Source organism: Athene cunicularia (assembly GCF_003259725.1).
Source record: "Athene cunicularia isolate RWA chromosome 14 unlocalized genomic scaffold, athCun1 chr14_part1, whole genome shotgun sequence".
In the NCBI taxonomy this organism is placed as follows: domain Eukaryota; kingdom Metazoa; phylum Chordata; class Aves; order Strigiformes; family Strigidae; genus Athene; species Athene cunicularia.
The window spans coordinates 3,332,797-3,358,193 of record NW_020799118.1 but is presented as its reverse complement, the minus strand read 5'-3'; the positions used below and the strand labels follow the sequence as shown (position 1 = coordinate 3,358,193).

At 38.9% G+C, this 25,397-nt stretch overlaps 1 protein-coding gene across 3 annotated transcripts in view; it reads left to right on the top strand.

Moving 5' to 3' along the window:
- Nucleotides 1–23,689, top strand: part of GRIN2A (glutamate ionotropic receptor NMDA type subunit 2A) — a 189,356-nt gene extending 165,667 nt beyond the window's left edge. The window contains exons 12-14 of one of the 3 annotated variants that reach the window (XM_026858754.1): nt 9,454–9,692; nt 11,254–12,854; nt 16,465–23,689. In XM_026858754.1, coding sequence (XP_026714555.1) covers nt 9,454–9,692; nt 11,254–12,854; nt 16,465–16,480 — 1,856 coding nt within the window. In that variant the 3' untranslated portion in view covers nt 16,481–23,689. Of the gene's footprint in view, nt 1–9,453; nt 9,693–11,253 lie in introns of all 3 variants that reach the window. The other 2 variants (XM_026858753.1, XM_026858752.1) reach the window with 2 other exon arrangements.
- Nucleotides 23,690–25,397: the final 1,708 nt, after the last annotated feature.

Below are 25,397 nucleotides of genomic sequence, written 5' to 3'. Positions count from 1 at the left end.
TGTTTTTTTTTTTTTTTTTTTGTTTCATTTGTGAGCAAATGAGATTATTGAACCGCAAATGAGAAAACTGCTTTGGGATTAAGAAAGTAAGCAGGTTTCAGAGTGTGCATGGGATGGAGAGAAAGACAGTAAGGAGCCTTTAGCTATGGGGGAGGCAGCAGAAATTGAGGGGTGAAAGATGCACAACAGCAGAAATGGATGGAAATGAGGAACAAAAAAATGCTGGGTAAAGAGAGCGAGTTTGGGGAGGAGTGGGAGAGTATCAGCCAGCTGGCCAAGTTAAGCATCTACTCATGTGAGATATTTGTAACGTATTGCGCTGCCTGCAGGTTCTGAGCTTAGAAGGTTTTAGAAGAGATCTCCAGGAAAAGAGGGGCACCTGTATTAAGCCCTTAACCCTAAAAGCTGCAACCTTTAACACAATTAGAGACACAGAGATGTAAAGAAGAAAACCAGTTTTGGTTTGAGTTTCCACAGAGAGTCTGTTCTCCTATTCCTAATAACTTTCAGATCTGGTTAAACTTCATGTGCTTTTAGGATGGCTTAGTACACTAAGAATTATTTTCCTGGGTGGATAATTGCTTCCCACTCCTTATGGGTAATAGGTAACTGTGGAAATGAGATTTGCCCCCTTACATCTGTAAGAGGAAAGCTCATTGCTATTTTTTTATTTCATATTTTAGCATAAGCCTTCCAAATCGCTGTCTAGATTATAAGGAAGCGTAGCAGTGTGACTCACGCTGGCTGTTAAAGACCAAGAAGGAAATACATATGCAATTATAAGGACATATTTTCAGTGCGTGCTGCTCGGGCAGAATACACCCACAATCCCAGTGATTTCTGTTTATATATTTAGTGTCCTCCTTAAGCAGTGGGTGGAACAAATGTGACTGGAGAGTGTGAGTGTATAAGTGGAGGGTGTTTGTACAAGAGTTAGAGGGACTGTAATATTGAAAGTTGTGCTTAGCAGTTCTGTTAATTCATCCTTAACTAATGGGGGCATGCAGAATGCAGTCATTAGCTCACAATAAGCTTATTGCTGTCAGTCATCTGTGTTCTTCTTGCTATTTTTATGGGGGTAAATAACTCAGAAAACAAGAGTAAGAGAGATTGTTTGGGGAGATCCAGACTGAATTCAAAAAGTTGCTGTGCTTTTATATAATCTTTTCTATGAAACATGCTGCATGTTTAACTAGGTCAAATTGAAACTGATGAGCTTATTGAACCAAATGCACAGTAACCCATTTGGCTTCTGACTCCTATATTCAGGGGAAAGAGCCTCTAATTTTAGGGTCTCCAAGCGATGGGGTGCTACCTTCCTCCCCCATCTCTTAGTGGGAGTTCTCACCAAAGTAAGCTGGAAACGGTCTGTTCCTAATTTGAAAACTGTTTGTCCAGTCTGAATAAGCAGATGATTCTGCTAGCGCAGCCACAATCTTTTTAAGATGATGCCCTACATCTGACCAATCTGAAAGTATATATTTAACCCCTTTATTCAAGATCTATAATTTGCATATATCAGTTCACTTGCATGGTGGCTCCTCAGGCTGAACCTCAGGTTAGCGCTTTGTGCAGGAGTCACCACCCTTATGCCGTCAGTACCAGCCTGTTTCTTTTTGCACCTTCTGCTCTGTCACATGCACTGGGATCTCTTGCGGGGTGGCCTCCCCCTGCCCTGCACCTTATACAAGGCTAGGGGATGGGCTGACACAGGAGCTCTGTGGTACTTGACCAAGAAACCAACAAAGACGTCAGGCTGCGGCTCAGCTTGGACAGAGCATCGTTTCCTTACTTGTCCCAGGCATGCTCCTGCAAAATATGCAGCGTACACTTAGGTAGGGATGGTTGCAGTGTGTGAAGCAACACAATATAGGGGAGAATTAATTTCTGTAGGCAGCAGACAGCTCTCATTCATGCAAGGCAGCGTGTCTTGGAGCCGGAGGAGGGTGACCTTCCCCGCAGGGCCTGGCGCTGGGCCGTTCCCAGCTCGGGGCGTTCCACGGGCTTTGCGCGGAGGATCTCGCTGTGTAAACCCAATCTCTCACCCTTGCTCAAGGGAGCAGTAGCCCATTTTAGAAATACCACTGCCAGAGAAACCCCTATTAGATTATTTTTTCCTCAATTTGTTTTCTATTTGCTGTTTCTCTTCTGTTGGCACCTCCGTGCCAGGTATTGGTTTGCGATAAGGGGCAATTGCAGGCTTTTTTTTTTTTTTTTTTATCTGGAAGGGACATATAAAATAGATTTCTTCTCCCTTTATGTATGAGAATAATATAAAAAGTTAAAATTAAGGTAAGAACTTGATGAAAATACCCCTCCAGAGTACCCAAGGAAGCAGCTGAGGCAGCCTGTGAACCATCAGTGATTATCTCCAGGAACCTGTGGCTTTAACCTACATGGTTAAAGTAGAGCAGAAAACCACCTGTCTTTTAAAGAAGAAAAGTAAGAACTCAGTTCTAGACTTTAGTGCTTACAAAAATATTAAACCAAATTATTTAGCAATTTAATTTGATTATTTGGAGGATAATAAGAGAATCAAAATTAAAAAGTTGGTTTTCCAATTATACATCTGATAAAATTAATGTAATTATCTGATAGGATAACTGTTCTTGCAGAGAATGTAGACAAGTGAAACACAAGTAAATAGTAAATTCTTCCCTAGGCCCATTTCTGCTTCCTTTTCCACTTAGTCAGTGCTTTGACTGTAATCCCTGTTTTTATTTTGCTGCTTATTCTTCCCTCATGTAACTTTTTTATTCAATGGCTCCTTGACAGGCATTTTTCATGTGTAGAGGTAGGTCCAAAGTCATATTTCTGTTATCATTTCTTCAAGTTCCGTCCATCAAACCCTGTTCAAACTTCTGCTGGTGTTGTTTCCCCTGGAGGTGACTGAATGCCGCACACCTTTTAAACCCAAGCCGTGTCTCAGGCTTCTGACTGCTATTTTGGACTGTCAGGAGTCTGCGCTTAATCTGGCTGTATTCCCAAATCACTCTGAAAGCCAGCCCAGGCCTGGCTTACTTCCCAAGAGTGAAGATCAAAGGAAGTAAATCATGGGCTTTGTTTGATTTTTGGGGGAGTTTTTCTACCAGGATGAAGCTCAGCCCATGACTGTACTGGCTGGGACTGTGCCCTTTGGTGCTTGTCAGCAGCTGTGGGGAGGAGAAGGGTAAAAGCCCTGTGGTTTGGAGTCGGGGGCTGGAGGCACTACCAGGCAGGCAGCACTTCTGATGCTTGTTACTTACCGACTGTCAGTGAACACTCTTGGTTTTACCATCAGGAGGATACAGGGTTAGACTCCACATCTCTCTGCTTTCCCCACATTTGTATCCTCAGGAAGAGGGGAAGATGCTCAGGTGCCACTCAAGCTTCAGAGGCCTTGTTTTCTTTCCTGGAATAGAGAGCAAGTTGATTTTATTAATTGCTTTTTAAATAAGCAGCAGAGAAAGTGATCCTAGTCTGTTTGTTCTGGTTTTGGATGTAATTATAAAACTTTGTGCTTGCTTATTTCTGGCGAGTTTGTAACTAGGGACATACTTGGGTGATAATGAAAGATTTTGGGTTTTTTTACTAATCACAGGGAAGGCATCAGACAAGTATTGAAAAACTGTTATTCCATCTCAAAAAAAAAAAGAAAAAAATCTTCCCCCAAACTGCTTTTTCTATAAGTACATGTGGAGAATGATGGGTTATGTGGGTTTGAGATTTCTCTTTTTTTTATAAATAACATGTAATTTTCAGTATGTGTGCATCTTCCTGAATGCACGTGTAGACATAGAGGGAAAAAGCACTCAGAAAACAAAATTGCATCAGTGAAATGACCCGGAAATTAGACAGCTTTAATTGTCAGTGCCTCAAGGCTGGCCCATCACTTGGGAAGACACTGCCTCTTTCAGGAAGGTGGTTTAATGAACAAAGCTGAGAACCAAGGGAGGATCCCAGACCCTTACCAGATGCTGAGCCTAGGAAATGAACAGAATCTGGGGACACCAGTAACCCCCCTGAAAGAATCGCTGAGAATGGACACATCTCCAGAGACAATGGCAGAGACTGCAAAGGGGCAGCATGTTTTTCACCTCTGAGAGGGTGGTGGCAGGGACAAATGACACCACAGCCTGCAAAAACTGCTAAGAGCTATGACGAGGAAAAGCATGTAATTCTACCCTTTGATCTGTATCTTTTCTGTGTCTGGATAATGATGTTTTTATTGTGAAGAAATTGTTCAGGGAATACAGTGGACAGTTTATCACTTCTTCCCAGAATGATAAAGTGTGAAATATGCTAGAAATGTTACACTAAAATGTAGAAAGAAAGGCACTTCTGGGATATTCAGTCAGAATGGCTAACTGGCATGTTTCCGTGCAAACAGCAGCCAGAGCAGAGAGCACCATAGCCATAGGAACAAACCCAAGAGAGTAACAAAGGATCCAAGTACTGTTTGCACTGTAACCTAAACCCATTGTAAATAGTCTTGAATTGTCATTGAGAGTGCTAGAATTTTGCAGTTTATTAGAGAAGACCATACTGTGTTTTGGGTGAATAATGCAGAGGCTCAACACTGCTTGAAATATGGATCTTTAAAATACTTGCTTATACTGATTCTTCCACTGTCAGCGAGGCAGACTTTTTATGGTACAGCGCTATAGAAATTTTAAAAATATCTTCATGTAGGCATCATGCAGTTATTTGTGAATTTTGTAGGTTAAATATACTCTGAACATATTAAGCAGAAAATAAACACTTTTTTTTTTTTTTTGTCAAATATATTGGAACTCTTCGTTTTCTAATCTTGTGCTGGTGTCATGATGTACTTTGTTGCTGAAATCTGCAACTATTCATTTAATTGTTATACTAGTTCACACATGGATGAAGGTAGAAAATGACTGTGGCATTACATTGTTTTTGGTAAGTGCCTGAAGTGAAAACAATAAATAAATCTGATTAATATTTATAAGTAACTTGAGACCCGCCCTATTAGATGCAGACTTGAACTCCATTAACACTTGGTTCACTGAAGCCTGGCATTTATATATATATTGAGGTTGCTGACTTAGATTTCCAAGGTCCTTCTTATGGAATGTTTGGAGCTCTTACTTGCCAATTAGAATTATGCACACATAGAGACAACTGAACTCTTCAGTGCTTGGTAATCACAAATTATTGGCCTTTCAATTGCCAAGACTAGTATATTGCTATAGGTGTCATCACCTTACACATTCACCCAAAAGGATTTGAAAGAACAGCAGTCTTCCAGAAGGACTTGATTCTTTTAAATGGTTTTTTTTGTTTGTTTGTTGTTTTTTTTTTTCTGAACCAAAGTTTAACTAGTCTCAAAGTTCAATGTTTTGAATTCCAACTCCAGGCCATGTTTAAAAATTACTGATTTTTATAAGGCATGAATCAACGCCCCAGTTAAAAATTCCTCGTACTTGAAGATGTCTTAATAAAAATGTTATAAAAATACCTTGGGTAAAACATAATGGGCAGAAAGAGCAATAAGTAGATTGGGTATTTTTGCTGGTTTTATAGGGTCAGCTATGTTGAAGTGTTACTACAGTTAAATTAGTAACTGTTTTGTCTGTGTGTCCCTGTTTCTGTGTGTATAAACACACATGTATATAAATACTGTAAATGATAACTGATATATATATATATATATATATATATATAGACCAGAATTACCAGCCTAATCTGTCCATTCTCAGATAATATCATTTCATAAATATGAAAATCCAGTGATTCACAGTGCTTTGCAATCTATAATATTGTGGATTGCTTTTGGGTATTAATTAACAGCGATTTCTGTCATTGTCAGATATAATGGAAGGGATATTGCAGCAGCAGGATCTGCGAGACTCTAGGATGTTTTGTTCTTTGTAGTTTGTCAGGGCACTGTCATTTTTTTGGTCTCAAAACAAGCTTGGTTGGTTTCTGTAGTGATGTTTTGGAAAGGTTAGTGGATTATCAATAGTTACTTTAGATGTACATGCCAAAGGGAAAGAAATGCAGAGGAAACGGTAATAAAGAAGAGGTTTAAATTCCTTTGTGAATTTTGTTATGAATTGTAAAAGGGCACAGCAGTCAAATCAAGTTGATGTTTGACAGTCTTGGGAGATGTGAATTTTCCTGTGGGAAGTAATGAGGGCTGATTGTCAGAGCTTCAGCTACTAATGCACAAACCAGAAATACTGCTCTCTCTTTGGACCTGGGTTCTTTTCTCTTCTCTAGCCTCTGTGAGTTTTATTTACAGACCTTGGGGAGGACTTGAAAGAGAGTTGAGGGGAACAGTCCACTGAGGCTTAGCAGAGCAAAAGAAATCCAAATGTTCTAAGACATGGAAATGCAATAATGAACCCCGATTATCTATGTAGCAACAATGTGCAATATCTATACCATTACAATTAATAATTCATTGTCCCTATGTCCTGGATTAAAAGACTTTTAAAGATTCATTAGGATTTACCTACTTCTTTGGGGATGCTCTTAGGTGTTTTGAAGCTGGAGTGCTGGGAGCACTGGGAAGAAGATACACCATCTTTTTCAGATGTAGAGGTTCAATTCATGCTTCAAGCAAAAACTAAACTAGGAACCGAATAATCTTACAAATTTGTGAAATGGATGCCTTTGCTAAAGTACTTCAGTACTTTCTACTTCAATTTTTCCTTCACATTCCATGAGAAGCAATTTCTCCGTCACAGTCTTGTGTTCCACTTTCCACTCACACATCCAAATTATCTGTGGGCTGCAGCTTTCCTAGTGCCCTGGCACTCTATCCTGCAAAATGCTCTTGCACAGCAGGTCAATGATCTTCTAGTCTAGCCTGAAGGTAGCTGGAATGTCAATATAGCTTCTAGCTATTTTTTTTCCTGATCTTTACTTCAATGATGTAGGGATTATAATACTGAAAATGTATTCCCTAATCACTGGGTAAGCATTAGGGATCTGTGGCATGGGAGTTCTTCCCCCAAATTGAAGCCATGTCCTAAACTGGGAAACACACCAAGCCAGTTAATATTGTGCTTTCTGGCCCTCTGTATTGCCTGCTGTATTTTCTAGAAACAGTGATGTTTATGTAATTTAAAATAATAATAGAATTACTCAGCTGACTATATCCAAGAGAGTAAAAAGACATGTATGCACATGCAATGCTTCAGTAAGGTCAACACTAACCGTTTGAAAATGAATATATCATGCAATATAAAGCCCAATCTTGGCAGGAACGGTTAGGATTTCTTGCACACCTCTGTCCATGTTGGCAATAACAACCACTGTTAAGTGATAGCGTCCTTCATCTGAGGCCGGATCTCACCAGTGAAAATACAGATTCTGAGTCTAACAATGTGCAACAGAGGGAGAGAGTAGATCCGGTTCCACAGCTTTAAGTAGATGAAATATTGTAATGGCAGTAAGGATATGGCATAACCAGAGCCAGAAGCCAGGGATGCTTCACTTCAGGCATGTGATGGTACTACTTATTTTTCTGCTGCTGCCCAAGAGGCTGGCAGTGGCAGCAGCAGCAGGCCAGAGGAGACCATAAGAAGAAAGGCCGGGTGGTCCAGAGGGCCAGGGAGGAGCAGAGGGAGGTGTCCAGGGCACCAGGAGAGAGAGGGAGTATGTGACATCAGAAGGGTTTGCAGTTACTGTATCACCCAGGTCTCTTGGGGCAAACAAAAACTGAAGAGAGGCAGAAAGCCAGGAGAACAACTGCATTTGAAAGATAGTGCTAGTTACAATTACATTTTAAAAAAATAAACTTAAACAGGAAAAGGGACATACTGTATTCCTGGATGTATTCAGGCATTAAGTGACAGTTATTTTCTATAGAAAAGCAGGTGGCCTATGAAACACAGTAAATTTTGTTAATACTGTAGCATATGAAGGTATTTTTCCTCACTTGCTGCATGTGTTGTATGGGTAAAGCTAGTCAAGCTTTCCATTTCCAATGTAACATTGCTGTAACCTTCAGACCTAATGCTTTGGGTGATTTTGCATCCAGTGTTGGTGAATTGTCATTGCTTTGCCATAATGAACATTATTATGGGGAAGAAAACTTGAAAGCTTTGATTAAATAACGTCTTTTCTTTTTAAAGTGCTTGCAGATCAGAAAGTAGTTTAAAACTGCATCTTCAAATCAGTTCACCTGTTACTGAAATGCAGCCAACTATGAGAGAAAATGAGACTGACTGCTGCAGTGATGGCCCGGTGCAGCATCCAGGGGCAGCCAACTGCTGGACCTGGGTGCTATTGCTCGTGCTGAGTTTTTAAACTTGCCATTTAACCTTTGTGGTTTTGGGTGGTCTGTCTTTTAACGTTCAGAAACATCTTGGACTGGGAGGCTGGAGTCAAGATATGGAAGGGGTATGTGGATGTAAAGGATATGTAGATACCTGGATTGTGAGGTTGTCTGGCTAGTGGCTGTTCGACAGAAAAAGTAAAACAAGAGACCAGAACGCTAATAAATCAAACCCTGGGCAACAAACAATACCAGAGACAATAGCAGAGACCAGAAATGTCAGGAGAGCTTCAGCCAGAATGTTGCAACTTACCCAAAAAAGGGAAATAAGGTTATCGTGGGTCTCACAAGAAAGAACAAACTTCTTACAGCCTGTTTTAAAGGGGTTGTGAGAAAATGTGAAATTTATTTTGTGATGTATAAGGGAAGGACTGAAGGGAGTGGTTAGAGTGGATCAGGGAGAAACAAGAAAATGGAGAGGAAGGGGCATAAAAGAGTCTGTTTGTGTGTCAGGATGTTTGTCTGACTGAGCCCTGTGTCTAATTGCTGCAGCCCGTCCCATCCTTTTACTAAACTCCGTTCCTAGCTGGTTTTGATGCAATCTTGCTTTCTGTTTGGTGTTTATGAGCATGGGGGCAGATGCGATCTGTTAGGGGAGTTCTGTGAAGACCTGGGCTCCAAGCTGGTGCCAGGGTAAGGGGTGTATAGGGTCTGGGCACAGATATGGCTGCTGTTTGGGGGGTCTGTAAATACTGATGCTTGTGAATCACACGAGTGATGGTGTGTGCGTGTTTCACTAGCAAACTTCAGTCCTCATCAGCTGGGCAGCACTGGTGGCACCTCTTGGACTGGGATGGGAGGAGCCTCCTGGGTGCAGCTCTTGTGGATGGGGTGGAGGAATCCCCTGGGATGGGAACCCTCCAGTTCTACTCTTTGGAACAAGTGATACTAGTTATAGCAAGCAGAAAAAAGTTTTACCCAAATCACAGATCCTGCTTTCTAGAGCAGCCAGCTTCCCACGTAATTTATGAAATCTGAGGACGTCTGAAACTAGGGTGCTGCGAGTTGAAATCTGCTATATTTGCAAATCCTCGGTAGGTAAGACTAAAGTGCTCCACAAATGAAGCATTAAATGGTGTGCTGTATTTTTTAACTGATTTTCGCATACTGTGAGCAGTAACTTTTTCATTCTAACTGGTTTGACTCCTTGCTCTCCCTAGGGGAAATGGAAGAGTTAGAAACCCTGTGGCTGACTGGTATTTGCCACAATGAGAAGAATGAAGTCATGAGCAGCCAGCTGGACATTGACAACATGGCAGGAGTGTTTTACATGCTTGCAGCAGCCATGGCACTCAGTTTAATAACCTTTGTCTGGGAACACTTATTTTACTGGAAACTTCGATTCTGCTTCACTGGAGTCTGCTCAGATAGGCCGGGATTGTTGTTCTCAATCAGCAGGGTTAGTATTACTTTCATTTTCCCTCTTCAGGCAACAGACAGAGAAAGTGCTGTCTCCCTAAAACATTATATTTCCTTTTAATCCCACTTGGACATTTGAAATACATGTTAGAGCATCAGTGTGATGTTCTAGCCAATGGGCTTAGGATGTACTCGCACTCCGTGGGAAGTCCTTTCTCCATTGGATTATTCCAGGTTATGAATTATCATATGCCAGGATAATCAGGAATCAAATGCTGAAAACAAATACATTTAGGGAAATTTTGGTGAAGAAATGATAGAGCTGCTCAGATGCAGGAAGTGGACGATTTTCCACAAAAAAAATCCATAGAAAATAAATACTAAATTGATGACAAACATTAGCTCTCAGTTTTGTGTATTTATTAAACAAGTGGATTTTAAGTAGTAAAAATATGCTGGAATATTTTTCCAAGCTTTCTTGATAGCAAACTTGAATATATGAGAAAAGGTCAAACACAATTATCATTTATATTTGGTTAGACACTAAGACAGGCTTTAATGACTAACCCAAAGTCGATTTACATATCCAAATGACTGATACTTGTCGTAAATTAAGGGAATTATGAGCTTGCTATATTTTTGACGAATTCATTGGGTTTTGTCTTCTTTTTTTGAACACATACTACTTTCATTAGGTAATAGGTTTTGCTAGATTTTTTTATATAGCTGAGGAGAATTGAAAATTATACTAAAATGCCTAATCTTTAAAATGTGCTGAAATTACCCTGTTGAGTAAATTGGACTGTATTGGAACTGCATTAAAAAGACTCTGCCCTACCCTGTCGGAGATTGTCTAGAAAAGCATATACACTTTACCCTCCATATTTTACATTGGAACCTTATACTTTTGGCCTTTTACATGTGAAATTCTCCTAACCAATGTAGGGGGAGAAAAATTACTTATTTCACAGGCAAATTTCTGAGAATTACAAGTTCACAGGGTCAGAAGTATCAGTTTTGCTCCCAGGAGTGACTGCAGAGATTGGAGTTGAAAGATGGGCTCAAGATGAACTCAAATTCAGGCTTTAGAAAGAGCTGGGATTTTTCATATATACCAGGATAATAAACAGAAAATCTAAAATATGATGGCTAGAAGCCTTTTTATTTCAGTGAAATGGAAGAGTGCCTTGACTTCCAAGAAAATAGCCTGACTGCAGCCTTGTTTAGAGAGGTAACTTAATCACTGGTTTAAGTTAATAGTTTTCGTTACTGAAGGTTAGCTAAGTTTTGTGATGAGACTAGAGAACCTTCTGGGGTCCCTTCTCATCTTGGTTTCTGGAATAAGCAAGGGAAGCCAACGTGAACCACTGGTTTGTTAAACACTGACAATTTTTTCTCCTTTACAGTTCCAACACTATGGAAGAAATTATTCTTCCATATTGATGAAAGGAAATGCTAAAAGGATAGATATGTACTTTTAATCTTGCCAGCCATTAGATAATCAATGGTTAATTTCTTTTTATTGCTACTTATAAATAGAATGCAAGTGTTTAAAATTTACACCTAGTGATTTAATTTGTTTTATGTTACTCATATTACAGGGTATTTACAGCTGCATTCATGGAGTACACATTGAAGAAAAAAAGAAGTCTCCTGACTTTACTTTGACCAATTCCCAAACCAACATGTTAAAACTACTGCGAACAGCAAAAAATATGACCAATATCAATCCTTCAAGAATTAACTCCCCCAAAAGAACAGCTGATTTTATTCAGAGGGGTTCCTTGATTATGGACATGGTCATGGATAAGGGAAACTTGATATTTTCTGATAACAGATCCCTTCAGACAAAGGACAACTTTTTTGGTGACAACATGAGTGAACTGCAGACACTTCCTGGCAATCGACACAAGGACAATCTTAACAACTATGTTTTCCAAGGCCAGCATCCTCTCACACTGAATGAGTCCAATCCAAATACAGTAGAGGTTGCAGTAACAACAGAAGCAAAAGCGAACTCCAGACCCAGGCAGCTTTGGAGGAAATCTGTTGAATCTTTACGTCAAGAATCTGTACGTCAGAGCCAAGGTTCCCAGAGAGAAAATGAGTCAGATGAAAACAGGCAGCTTTCAGTGAAAAGCCAAAGATACCTTCCTGAAGAGGTTGTCCATTCAGATGTATCAGAGACTTCAAGCCGAGCTACTTGCCATATGGAACCTGAAAACAACAACAAGCACCACAAAACCAAGGACAATTTTAAAAAAAGGACAGTAGCATCAAAATACCCAAAAGACTGTAGTGAAGTGGAACTGACATATCTGAAAACCAAACAGAGCTCTCCACGGGATAAAATCTACACGATTGAAGGTGACAAGGAGCCAGGATTCCGCTTGGACACACCTCAGTATGTTGAAAACATTGTCCTTCCAGAAACTATAGAGTTTCCTGATGTTTATCAAGATCACAACGACAACTACAGGAAAGCAGAACATGCTAACAGGACTCCCTTGCATAATGAAGACAGTCTTCCAAATAATGACCAGTATAAACTTTATGCAAAACACTACACTTTAAAAGATAAAAACACTTCCCTAGTTGACATGAATGATAGATACAGACAGAATTCTACCCACTGCAGGAGCTGTCTCTCCAATTTGCCCACTTATGCGGGACACTATACAACCAGATCTCCCTATAAATGCGACGCATGCTTGCGGATGGGGAACCTCTATGACATTGAAGAAGATCAGATGCTGCAGGATACAACGAACTTATCACTTCCTGAAGAAATCTACCAGCATAGTTGGTCACAAAATAACGCTCTTCAATATCATAAAAAAAATAAGTTGAGGATTAGCAGGCAACATTCTGTTGATAATATCGCTGATAAGTCCAGGGAAATGGATAGTGGAAGACCTTCTCGTAGTATAAGCTTGAAAGAAAGAGAGAAATTTCTACAAAGTAGTCCATATGCAAGCATGTTTAGTGTTCCCTCAAGCAAACTGTTGAGCAACAAGGCCTCACTTGTAACTCACACTCTAGAGGACAGTAAGAGGAGCAAGTCCCTGTATACTGTTCACTCGGATGACAATCCCTTTCTGCACTCGTATCGTGATGAGCAGCACTTATCTCTTAGGCGAAGTCCAGCTGATCTTTATAAACATTCATTACCAACAAGAGGAAGAAATGATAATTATTTAAGGTCATCCATAAAGTCTACAGCATCATACTGTTCCAGGGATGGTCGGATCCATAATGACATGTACATTTCAGAGCATGTTTTGCCTTATGTTGCAAATAGGAATAGCTTGTACTCAACTTCAAGGGTTTTAAATTCCTGTAGCAATAGACGTGTGTATAAGAAAATGCTTAGCATTGAATCAGATGTTTAAATTTTCCATGAACACTTTATCTATAGGGAAAAAATAGTTGCCACCATCTTAGAGGGAGAATTTATCCTTTAACTGTATCCTGCTATGGTAAACGATAAGTAAACCTCTCCCTTTCCCGATGTACTTTTGTACATGAATAGGTAAACTAGTATGCTCTTAACTATCCTTTTAAAATATGTGTTGTTGAAAAGGATGAACCCCAGCCATTTATGTATGCTTTATATATAAATGGCAAGCTGTGCTGAACTAGCCCCAATATATGTTGGCAACTATGCTGTTTTGTATCTAATGATTTTACTATTTTGGTTATTTTAATTTATGTTGCTATCATTCAATGTACTTTTGTCCTTAGAAATGTTTAATGATTTTCTAGTACTGGATAAGCAATACGGTATGCATGTAGTATGACACAGACAAAAAGAATTAGGAATGTATTTTCACAGTTTCAAAAGCAAGACTCTCAAAGAGAACAGAAAGCTAGACTTCCGAAATATATTTTAGCTTCATAATCGTTTTCAAAAGCCAAATAATAATTAAAAGAACCCCAAACCCCAGGACCTTAATAAGTAAGATACAGTGTGTTAGCACAAAATTAGTATGTTCACTCTAGACTAACAGAAAATAAAAGGCAAGGCTGGAGGGCCAAACATGTGAACTGCTGTGTACCAAAAGGAAGCCCCATGGATATTGGTTAATGTTGATGTACAAATGCTTTTCTTATATTTCACATGCACTTACCATTGCAAACTAATTCATTGAAAAGTCTGCAGTCATCTTCTCAGAAATTTCACAGCTGCCTAATCCAGAGTATATATTTTTAGATACCACTATATGGCACTTATTCTAGAGCTGTGGACTTTATTAGTAACCTTGAGGCCTAATGTGTACGTAAGTTTGCATTTGCCCCTTATTGGTGATTACTCAGGGCTGTATAGTATTTCTTTTGTTCCTTCACTTCCCAAGCCAAACCCCAACCAACTGTAGTTCTTTGTTCATAGTATATTAGTGACATCTAATTATTTGTATGTTGATAGTATTAAAGCTGTTAATACGGTATTGAACACCGACAGCCATACGTTCAGTGTAATCAGTGAGGAGTGCAATACCATTTATTTGCATATACAGTGAAGGATTAACACCCCTCGAGGGACTTCTTCGAGAATATTGTGCATATTTGTCAAACAGCAGGCCATTTTTTTTAAACTCTCCGATCAAGTCTGTTATATAAATTGAATATATGCACACATAACTAGGGAGCAGCATCTTTATTATCACTTACTGGTATACAAAGATATTCACATAACAGGGTTGGATTGTTATATGACTTTGACTTCTAGTAAAGTTCAATCAGATTATTTCACAAATAAAATATCTGCTACACACCCTTCCTCACCCTCACTGAAAAAAAAAACCCAAACCCACTAGATTTTAACCATGAGAGAGTGTGGAAGAGAAGAGAGGAAGCCTTTCGTGAGTAGAGTTAAATGAAACTAAAGAAGTAAATATAATTGCTAATATATTTAAATACTGAAAGCATTCAACAGGTGGTGCTCTCCCATTCTCCTGCTACTCTGAGAATTGCTTTAGGTTTTTTTGTGTAGACCAAGTTTAGGTTGTTCAAGCGTTATTCCCTACAATTTCACTGAAGAACACTGAGCAGGGAAACCATTACCACTGTGAACTGGAAAATGGGAATATTACCCCAACTTTTCTCTAAACTGAAACTCTTTTCAACAGCATCATGCCTGTCAGGTGTAATTGTAGTATCTGCATGCCAGCGGTACAGTATGCAGGTTGTTTAATTTGGAATAGCATACTGAAGATGGGAGATAACAGAAAAGATGTATAGGGATAGACAAAATACTTTTTTTTTTTTTTTTTTTTTATTAAACAGATTTAAGCTGACTTAATTACCAAACAGTCCAGGACAAGTTCTTGGTATTTACAAATGTATTTATACATTTACCATGATGGTGAAGGACAATATTTTTGAAGGGATGAAATGTAATGAGATTTGGGCTTCTGAGTCCCTTCCCAGATTTCAAAAATCTCAGTATACTTTACCATAAGTCTGTTCAGAAAGCGTATCTGTGGGTAGCTATACACTGTCCAAAGCAAATATGTTTTGAGTAGTCTTTATTCAACATTTGGTCACAGTTATTGGCCCTGATTCTCATGGTATGCTTTCTGGTTCCTCACTGGATGTGGTTTTTCTAAACAGAAGATCCTTACCTGCCCTTAGAGAGTTTCACATATCTTAGGAATAGTTGTATGAGCTATGCAGGGCCAGGGTGTTTATGGGATGAACACTACTTTTTATGAGCTAAAACCTTTTCCCAAAGACATAGGTATACAGTGTGTCTTAGGTCCACAGGAAGGCAAATGGACTAAAGGCATGAATATTGTTGTAATGAGTTTAATAAAAATATTTCAGGCAAATTTTAATTTCCAATCCAAATCTTAGTGTATTAAAATATTAAGTATTTTGCACTATCTGTTATGTTCCAGCAGATATGGTATTTGCTTATATCACAGTGCTGTGATATCATACTGACAGGTTTGATATCAAAAATACCATGCAAGTCACAGAATTTTACCAAGAGAATCATAAAACTCAGCAGTGGCTCTTCTCTTTTGCATCATCTTAAAGCTCTCAAAATATTTGCTGATCACTCCAAGTCTTTTATATCATCTCTATCTAACTAGACACACATAATTCAATATATATTTAAGTCCTGTATGTGAAGTTGTGGGAAAGAAAAATTCCCATTTATGACATTTTCTAAGTAAACTGTTGAGATCCAAATGTAAACATCCTAAACCCAGGTGGATTTATCCTTCTGTGAAATGTACAAGCAAATTAGCTTCAAAGAAATATATTGCAGTGTTTGCTTTTTCTGATTTGAGCAGATTTCTGGTGACTGTAGAGATTTATTATTATTAACTGCAAATATGCAATACAACCACCTCCCCTAAACCAAAACAAATTAAAGAGACGGAGGGAGGACTTGATAATGTTGCACAGCAGTTGTTCACATGGAAATAAAAGATGCTGCCTTAAGGAAGGAAAAAAAAAACAAACAAACCAACCAGATACTGAAAGTAGAGGGAATAAGAATCTGCATGCATTTGTTGTTTTGATCTTGGTATATAATGAGTGAATAAAGGGGGAAGAAGAGGTTAAAGTGTAGGGTTGTAGGCGAGTAGCTGGCGTGGCTGCAGATGTATATGTGTAAAGAAGAAGAAGCTGAGAAGTTGAAGAAAAATCTTCAACAGTACAGCCACAAGCCACAGCTTGTGAGGCTCAGCCGTAGAGCGCGTGGAATTCGGATTATTGCCTGAGCTTTGTTGATATATTTGCACTGACTTTCAATTAAACTGAGATCAAGACTTTCTGTATTTCCCTCTCTCTCACTCCAGCTGCTGCTATTCTTGAAGAGGAGAAAAGAATCTTCCTGCATAAGTGGCCATCCTTTCTGTACCTTTCTGGATGGTGCTGGTGACTTGTTACATTTTCCTGATTACAGCTCTAGCAGTTTGTTGGTCATTCCTATCACCAAGATTTCCTGTGACTCCAGCTGGAACTGAATCAGGCTGTAAATGATATGGGCCATTCTTGGTAGCATGTCCTGTAGTGTTACACTGCTCCTGGACGACAACTTTTATGGAGGCAGGATATTGAATTGCTGAGGAATGGAGTAGGTACATGGAGGTAAAACCAGCTACATAGACATACCTGCCTCTTGCTTTTTTCCTCTTTTAAAGACATTGTAGAATTTCTTCATGTTTTTGTCTTTCCCTTTTCACCACAGTAAATTTTCCTTTTTACTTTGAAATGAATTTTGTGTTCTGCTTGTGTTTCTTAGAGCAGTGTAGTCACCCACTGACTTAAACGCATGGAAATAAGATATTTTAATATATAAGATAAAACTAAGGAAAATTAAGAGTTTTTGTATTTCTGGAAAATTTCATTTAATGTTTTGCAGCTTTTGCTCAGAATTCATTATTCTGCTATCTAAGAAGCTTGGTTAGGAGAAAAACTGCTGTGGACAAACAGAAATGAAATCACCACCAGCTCACCGTGTTTTGGCAGCATCTCATAAATACATGTCTCTTTCTCTGTGATCTTTCAGGAACGCTTAGGACGTGAAGGAAGGATCACAAGGGAAGTCAGGAGGGTTTGGTTGTTGTTTTTTTGTTTTTTTTTTTCTGGTGAAATCTTTTAACATAGTTTTGAAGGAAGCATGTGTAGCTTTGGGTTTCTGGGCTGGAAGGCTCAGCTCCTTCTGTTGCCAGTGGGGAGAGAGAGAGAGAGAGAGAAAGCTCCTTCTGGAAGGTTCTTCAGAGCACTAGAGGCTTGGGAGCAGTTGTGTGTGTGATGTGTCCTGAAAGATTTTACCTGTCTGTTGACTTTTTAGAAAGTATAGGCTCCTAACTTAGACACCTCAGTTAGGCGGGCTTAGGAAAGTAACGGTCCATTTATCCCCAGCCTCAAAACCCTGTGAGTTAAATCTGCAAGCGAGTACGAAGGTAAACCTTGCGGGTGCACATAAGTTCCTGTGCTTATGCAAGTAGTTACTGAAGCAGCACCTGGGTTTGTGGGTTCTGCAGTACTCGCAGCCTAGTCGGTATCATTGTTTTCTTTATTCCACATGACTATCCAGCATGAAATAAAAGTGTCAGAATCTATTCCTTGTAGAATAACTTGCTGTTTTCCCATTTCTGCAGTGTAGCATATGCATCTTAGTCTTGGGGAAGATTTTGGTACTATTCCTTCCCTTGCTGGATTCATCAATATAGAACAGGAATTTTGGTACGAATCTAAGGGTCTAAGAGTCAGCTGGGATTTAGGAAGAATTCAAGAGGTGAATCTTTTTGTTGTTTTACATTTAAGATGTTTGATATATAAACCCTAGTGAAAACAGACCCTTTATGGCAAAATTCTCTCAGTTTATGTAGAACAGTAACTATCCTGTGGCTTGGCTAGATTGTGTTACGTGTTAATCATCGCACCGTGTGCTTCTTTCAAAATGGAGTGTCAGCCATCCCTTGCTAAACTCTTCCTCTCCCAGCTCTAGTCCTGTCTTAGCTCAAAAGTCCTTTTAAAGTAGCAATCTTTCCTGTTGGAGGGCAATCTGGTTTGCAACATAAAAGCAGTTTTCCAGTGATAAATTGTTTTACCAATGTTATTTTTTCAATCTAAACTTCCTTCCTATTGAGAGCTGAGCCTTCAAAATGTAACAGCGCTGAAGGAACTTCTGAAAGAGCATAAAGGCTTTTAAAAGTATGATCTATGATATGAGTCATTTCCCTGCCCAAACTCGCCTGTACTGTCTTATTTAAATGTATTAGCAACATGTTAATATTTGCTGTCACTAGGAGGGAGTGGAGTTTAATCACAGCTGTATATGTATTTGCGGACGTGCATGCAAGTACAGACAGGGCTATGGTGTGATAGAGGAAAGGCTCAGCCTGCTCTGGCTGGAGTTCCCCGTGAAGCTGTGGTTAAATGGGGGTATCCTCAAGCCTGTCACCCCTCTTGCATCACTCTGATCATGCAGACTTCTCTGTCTGGTGTGTGCATGCTGTACATAGTGTAAAATTCTTGTTGATGCTCAGCTTTCATTGTAGAATGAATCCCATGTTTCACCTTCATTACAGTGTCGCAGTGATGTCTGTGGGATGGAGAGGTGGTTGGTTGTGCTCGCTGGTGTCTGTTGCCCTGTTAAATGGGAGCAGAAATCCTGCCTTGCTTCTCTCTTCTCTGCTGGGGAGGGTTACTGCACTCTTTGTAAATAAGCTCCTCATTTATTTCACCTGTCAAGCTTTTAACTTTTCTTTGCCCTGCTTCACCCGACCTGTGTACAGAGTACGCTCTCTAAAAATATGTGCTCTTCCAATGTCCTGCAACTTTGGAAGTCAGGATTACAAGGGTGCATCACCCTGCAATGCAGTGAAAATGCACCTTTGTTCTTCTTGCAGGTTCATGAGCTTTTTTGTTACATACTGCAGAATATATCTGCTGTGGTTGAAACCGGGGTTTTTTAAATGAATGCCAGTCTAACAACTGTAAGAATCCACTGCTGATTTTGTGATGATTTTGTCATATCTATGATTTAAGAACCAGAAATAATATAAGTAAAATTAAGTTACCTCACTAGTTACCAGGTTTTTGTTGTTTAGCACTTAAATGACACTTTTTACTCCTTTTGCTTAATTCTTTACCTGTATTGAAAACAATGCTAAGTTAGTAGAGAATATAAACATGCTGTAACATTGTCATGCAATACCTTTATTAGTAGATAACCACACTAAATATAGTATTACATATTTAAAAGAGATATGGTTTTGACTCTCCAACTCTTAAAAAGTAGTGGTGATAAGCAGTTATACTCCTAGATGTTTTGTCCTTTCCCTTTTGTATTAGTATTTGTTTTTACTAATATATTTCAAAAATTATATTTCTATGTGCACGTTAGAAAACTGTGAAAATAAATACCAATAAATATTGTGATACTTATTCAGTGCACTGTAAAGTTCCAAGTGAGATGATACTTTGCTTGGGAATTGATGAAGGTTTCCTCACTTCTCATAAATGGTACTAAGCTTTAATGTGGCAAATGGTAATATTTACAGTGACATGAAATTTTAATGGAGAATGTCTTGTTTTGCACTTCTAGTACTATTAGAAGAAATGATATGTTTTTCTCAGCAAATGCATTATGAGAATACATTTTAAAATTTGTTTTGTGCATTGCAGTACGTAAGAGTAGCTGTTTTGAAGGGATTTGTGTTACATCATTACTACAGGATTGTTTAGTCTGATAATTTTTTTTTAATTGAGCCCATTTAATAATGCTATTTAATGGCAAAAACCTTTTGGGAATATATTTTGGCTTCCGTTTCACATTGCAAACCCTGTATTTGGACTCAGAGATGTAGTCAAAGGCCCTCACGAGGTGGCCGTGCCTTCCCATGCTGTTGGGGAAGGAGACCTTTCTTGTTCACTGTTGGGACAAGATTAGAGGAGTCGAGAAAAATTTTGGAGGATGTGTTGTGCAACATTTGAAGTGTAGATGATCTTCAAAAGTGAAAAAAAAAAAAATTTAAATTGGAGGTTCACAGTTATCTACACTAGTGGGTGGTCTGTGACAGGCTGCGGGGTGTGTGGCTTCTGGAGGAAATGATAATTTTTAACTAAAGTGATTTGAATTCTACTTAAGTTTCTGAAAGTCACTGAAAAAAAAAAAAAAAAAAAAAAAAGGAGCTTTCTTTTTTTTAAAGCCAAAGTCTTTACGTTGTCATACGAGGTTTCACCGGAAAATGGGCCAAAGAATATAATTAAATATGCAAAAGGTTAATCCTATGGAAAAGGGTATCCTGTCATCTTGATATGCACAAGCATATTAATGGTAATAGGAAAAAAATGTGTGTAATTTTCCTGTATATTGCTATGTAGGTTGCACTATTTTGAATGATACAAGCCTGATATTTTAATTACCAAATACTATAAGAAGCTCTTTATTAATAGTTTAAACTTGTTAACCTAAATATATATACAGTATACACACATGTGCGTGCATACACTTTCCAACCTAGTCATGTGTGAGCAATCTCCCAAAGCCGTGGGACACATTTCAGCAGTGCTTTATTTTAAATGATTCTCTTCTCTCTTTTCCAAACCTCCTAGATCCACAGAGCCTCTAGCAGCAATTGTAGTGTTTGATACCTATTACAGAGGCTAAAGGACTTGCTGGGATCTGGACTGCATTGTGCTAGGACACATGAAAACATGTCAGAGGAGAGTTCCTGTCCGAAAGAGCTGGAAATGATACTCACTATAAATAACAGAGCCATAGGAAAAGGATGTCTTCTCGTACTGTTTTGAAGATTCTTGGCCAGAGAGGGTCTGTTGGCCTGGTGACTGACTTTAAAATTCTGTGTCAGTTTATGAGATCATCTGGTCATTAAGCATGTTGCTTAAGGTAGCTGAGGAAGGATACCTAAAAAGCAAAACTTTCCAGAAAAGATCAGCTGGTGTGTGCACCAGTGGCCACCCGTATATGCTTCCACGCAGACTGTGCAGTTTTCAAAACCAGTTTTGCACACAGAGGCAGTGTTTAGCAGCGGTGTTTAAGTCAGAATCACTTTTCTCAGTGCACAGGCTTTCGAGCTTGCTGTAACTGGTGATGGGGAGATTTTGACCAAGAGATGATTTGTGGTATTCGGCTTCTTTTCTAAATTTACAGTGCTCTAACCAAAACTTCCGACAAAAAATACCTTGAAATCATTTGTTTTGAAGTAATTCTCAAGTTTTTGTTCAAAGGGAGAGTTGGGTAGTTATTAAATTTTCTACCTTAACCCAGAAACAGAAAATTCTGTAGGGTCAAATTTTGTCTACACTTTGTTACAGGAAGAACTTGTTTCCAAGTCCTTCATCTGCAAGAAGAAAATTTTTGGTTAGCTCATTTTTACCTGGCCTAAGCCTGGATTCCAAACTTGGGTGAAAATACCTTTTGACTTAAATAGGGAGGTCTAAGTGATGAGAGAGCAGATCCTTAGAGAGAGCAGCTCATGCTCAGAATTAAAAAACAAAACAAAACCAAACCTCATGTTGCAAAGGTATGAAAATTGCATCATGTAGAATTGTGTGCAGGTAGGAAGGTAACTAGTGCAATTTTTAATAAGAACTGTTTACAGTTTATACTTCATATCAGCTATAATATTTTGATATAGTCTTACTCATTTCAGAACGTCCATTTTGCACTGATGAAGAACAGCTTGATCTCTCTGTCTTCACACCTCACACCCACGTGCACATGCACAGTATATCTTGTGTCTTCCCTGTTGAAACCAGAAGGTTCAAACAGAATTCATTAATGTGTTAGGCAAACTCCTACCTGATTCTTAACTAAGTATACTATTTTTATGCAAAATTTGCATCCATACATATCAGGTTCTCTCAGAAGCGCTTCACCTGTGAGTTAATAATTTTAATTCATCAGATTCAAATTTACACAAAGCCTAAAGGGCGTTTTGTGCTTCCTTTCATCCTGTTTAATGATTTTTGCTGGCTTAGGTGAAACACAAATATTTCTGTGCTGCTAAACAAAAACCACCAGAAATATTTTAGAATCTCAAATTAACACTTTTAAAAACATTTTTACCTGTTTACTTGAATAATGTAAATTTAATGTGTTGTACTGATTAGTCTTTGTATACATACATGTACATATATAAGCTATATATAAGCTTTATATATATGTATATGTATAAAGTTTTGGGGGAGAATGAGGGGCAAGACAAAAATTCAGCATTGTGACAAAGATTTTACAACTATTTCTTAACAGTTTCAAGTAATGTATTGCTATTTTGAGTTTGATTAGAAGTTATTTGCAGTTGAACTCTGACAAAAGAGATGTAACTCTAAATTAGTGTTGGATCTTCAGTCATCATCCTGAGACTAATTTAGTTTCATTTTTATCTCGAGAAAGTAGGAATTCACACTATTAATTTAGGATTTTGCTCAGAAAGTAAATTAGTTATTAGTACAGTTGCAAAAGTATTCTTGTTCTGAAGGGGGGAAAAAAACTCCAAGGGTACTAATTTGTACTGGTTACACGGAGCACTAATTTACATTGCAGTAGAAGAAATTTGCATTCCATAAATAGCATCTTACCAGAAATCTTAGAACCGTTTGATTCCATACACAGTAAATTAAAAAGCCTATCACTTCTGTTATTTACTAGTGCAATTTACTGTAACACTCTCAAGAGTGTCATATTTCAAACCAAAGGGTAAGTAATAAATTTCCAATTGATAGCAAAGAATAGTAGAGGTTTGGAGACCTCTCAGCACCTGGGGAAATAAATCAGGATGTTAGAGTAGAAATAAAAGAATATCGGTGAATTGGAATCAAGCATGAAATAAATTAATGTTTAAGGGAATCCAGAATTTCATTATACAATTCATAGTCTAATGCATTCTTCAAAAGAAAAGGTTTGGGGAAAAAAGAGAATAATTAAAACCCAGTTATGACATTCCAATTACTGCTTGTTTTGTTAGATAGGTTTAGTGAACTGAAATGAGTTTTAACACACAAGGGTGTGTACACACACAGTTTTGACTGTTGTGTTGCAGAGATACGCATACACCCAGCTGCCCCTGCACCCCCTTGTCCCTGCTTTTGAAATCCTGGTGGTGGTGGGATCTACCCAACAGCACACGTTGCAGCTTGAAGGAGCTGGGAGTCACACACTTTTCTCCCGCATCACGCATCCCGTCTCACAGCAGTTCACCCCGACCATATTTTAACCCAGTGCATGACTGAGTGCTAATACTGTATAAATATTTTGAAACATATCTTGAAGAAAAAAAAAAAAAAATTAAAAAAATGTTTGCTTCAAACTTTTTACGATAGAGAAATATATAATTATTATGGTTGTCTTACAAATTGTATTGTGTTCTTCATTTTTGTTAAATATGTAGAAAAACATTAAGGGAATGGGGGACTCGAATGTCTGTGTGTACCGAAATGTATATAACTATTTGGGGAAAACACATGTGCCAAGTATAACATGATGTAAAAATTGTAAATATACGAAAAATTCATTTTTCTAATAAAGATAATTTCTGCCAATTGATATGAAAATGAACAATGGTATCATTCTTGTCCGTCTTCCTTGATAAATGGTACAAGATGAAGCATTCTGTATGAATAAGGGTTACCTTTGTTTTTTCCTTATTTGTTGATTTGATTTGAAAGGTGTTAACAGCCACATGTTTTGAGCCATCCTTTGCTGTTAGAAATTACCTAAAGGTGAAGATGCCTGAAGCTAAAGCTGACAGTATATGCTTGATGTTCCCAGTTTAATTTAATTCATGAAAAGGACGGAGACAATTAACTTATGAAAAATTCATTCAGTGTGAGAAGTTTACTTTGAATGGTGGTCCCTCAGCAGAGGGAGCCGTGGGAGCTCGGAGAAGGGGGGCTCATTAACCTCTGGCACCTTTTCCCGTATTCTGAAATACCCCAGATGCACAAAACACGGTTGGGCCTGCAGGAGGAGGTGATCTTGGCTGCAGAAATGCAGGAGCTCTTTGGGCGACTGTGGAGGCAGTGTCCAGCCCAGGGAGGAGGAGGAGGAGGAGGAGGCGGCGGTGTCCTGGCAGGCACGGTGCCATCCCGGAGGAGAGCTGGGGGTGCGGGTGCTCCCGGCGTGGCAGCGCTCTCGGAGGTCAATCAGGTGAGGATGGGGGAGAGCAAAGCAGGGGGTGGGAAAACGTCAGTGATGTCTCACATCTTCTACGGCTTTGATAGCAGCAAGCTTGTTTAACATTTGTTAATCGGGACTTAAATAAAAATAGAGGTTTTGGTGGAGCGATTAAAATGTTTTCTAAGATTTGGCCATTTGCCTGGCCCGGGGAGCTAGAGGAGCAAGGTTCACATGACCACTAAAGTGGATCTGTAGTACCCCATTTTCCAGGTTGTCTCATCAGCTAAGGAAAATCTTCCTTTATTCCACAAAATGGGCATAAACAAACCCGTGGCAAATAGAATAATGTTCTTTGAGGCAGTGGGATGAAAGTCATTATATAAATCCAAAGCAGCATTTTGATAAATGTGTTTTGTGTTGAACATAAACATGACAGGAGGTGAAAGGTTACTCACAGATGTCTCACGGCAGAACAGTCCTATCTATTTGTTCCCAAGATAAACCTGACTGCACAAATATTATGAGATATAAAATTGGAATTCTGTCCTTAATGGGGTTTTTAATGAGTAAAGACTGCTGGGCTTAGTCCTCTGCTAGAAAGCTGCCTTAAAGGGACCCCACTTCATTTTTATCCAAACGTCCCCATTTCATGAAATAAAATTAAGTGTGCCCAGGTTATAGGATCTTTATCTGATCTTGAATCTTTAGTTTTATGCAAGGGACAGGTTAATTTGTTCTGCACAACAACGCATGGTGATCTGAGTGGCTTTGGCTCACCTGCAGCGATGCCCACCAAAGGCCCAGTTCAAGTCCTTCAGGGACATGAAGGGAAGAGGAGTCTCTGTAAGGACACGGGTGATGCAGGACACAGCCCTTGTGACTCGATCTGGAAACACCGTTGTGACTCCTGCCTTCTTGGGCTGGCGGTTGTACCCAGGCTCTCCCTGCCAGGGTAGCCAACTCCTCTCTGTGTGTCTGTGAGTCATCTCAGCTTCAGCTTTGATTCCCTTTGGGATCTAGTTCACAGATAGTCATATTCTCCCAGATCATTCTTTTGAGTCTTTGCTGATGTGTCTATGGCAACTATCAGTCCTCTAAGACTTTGCTTACTAAAAAAAAGTAAAATTTAAGTGACGA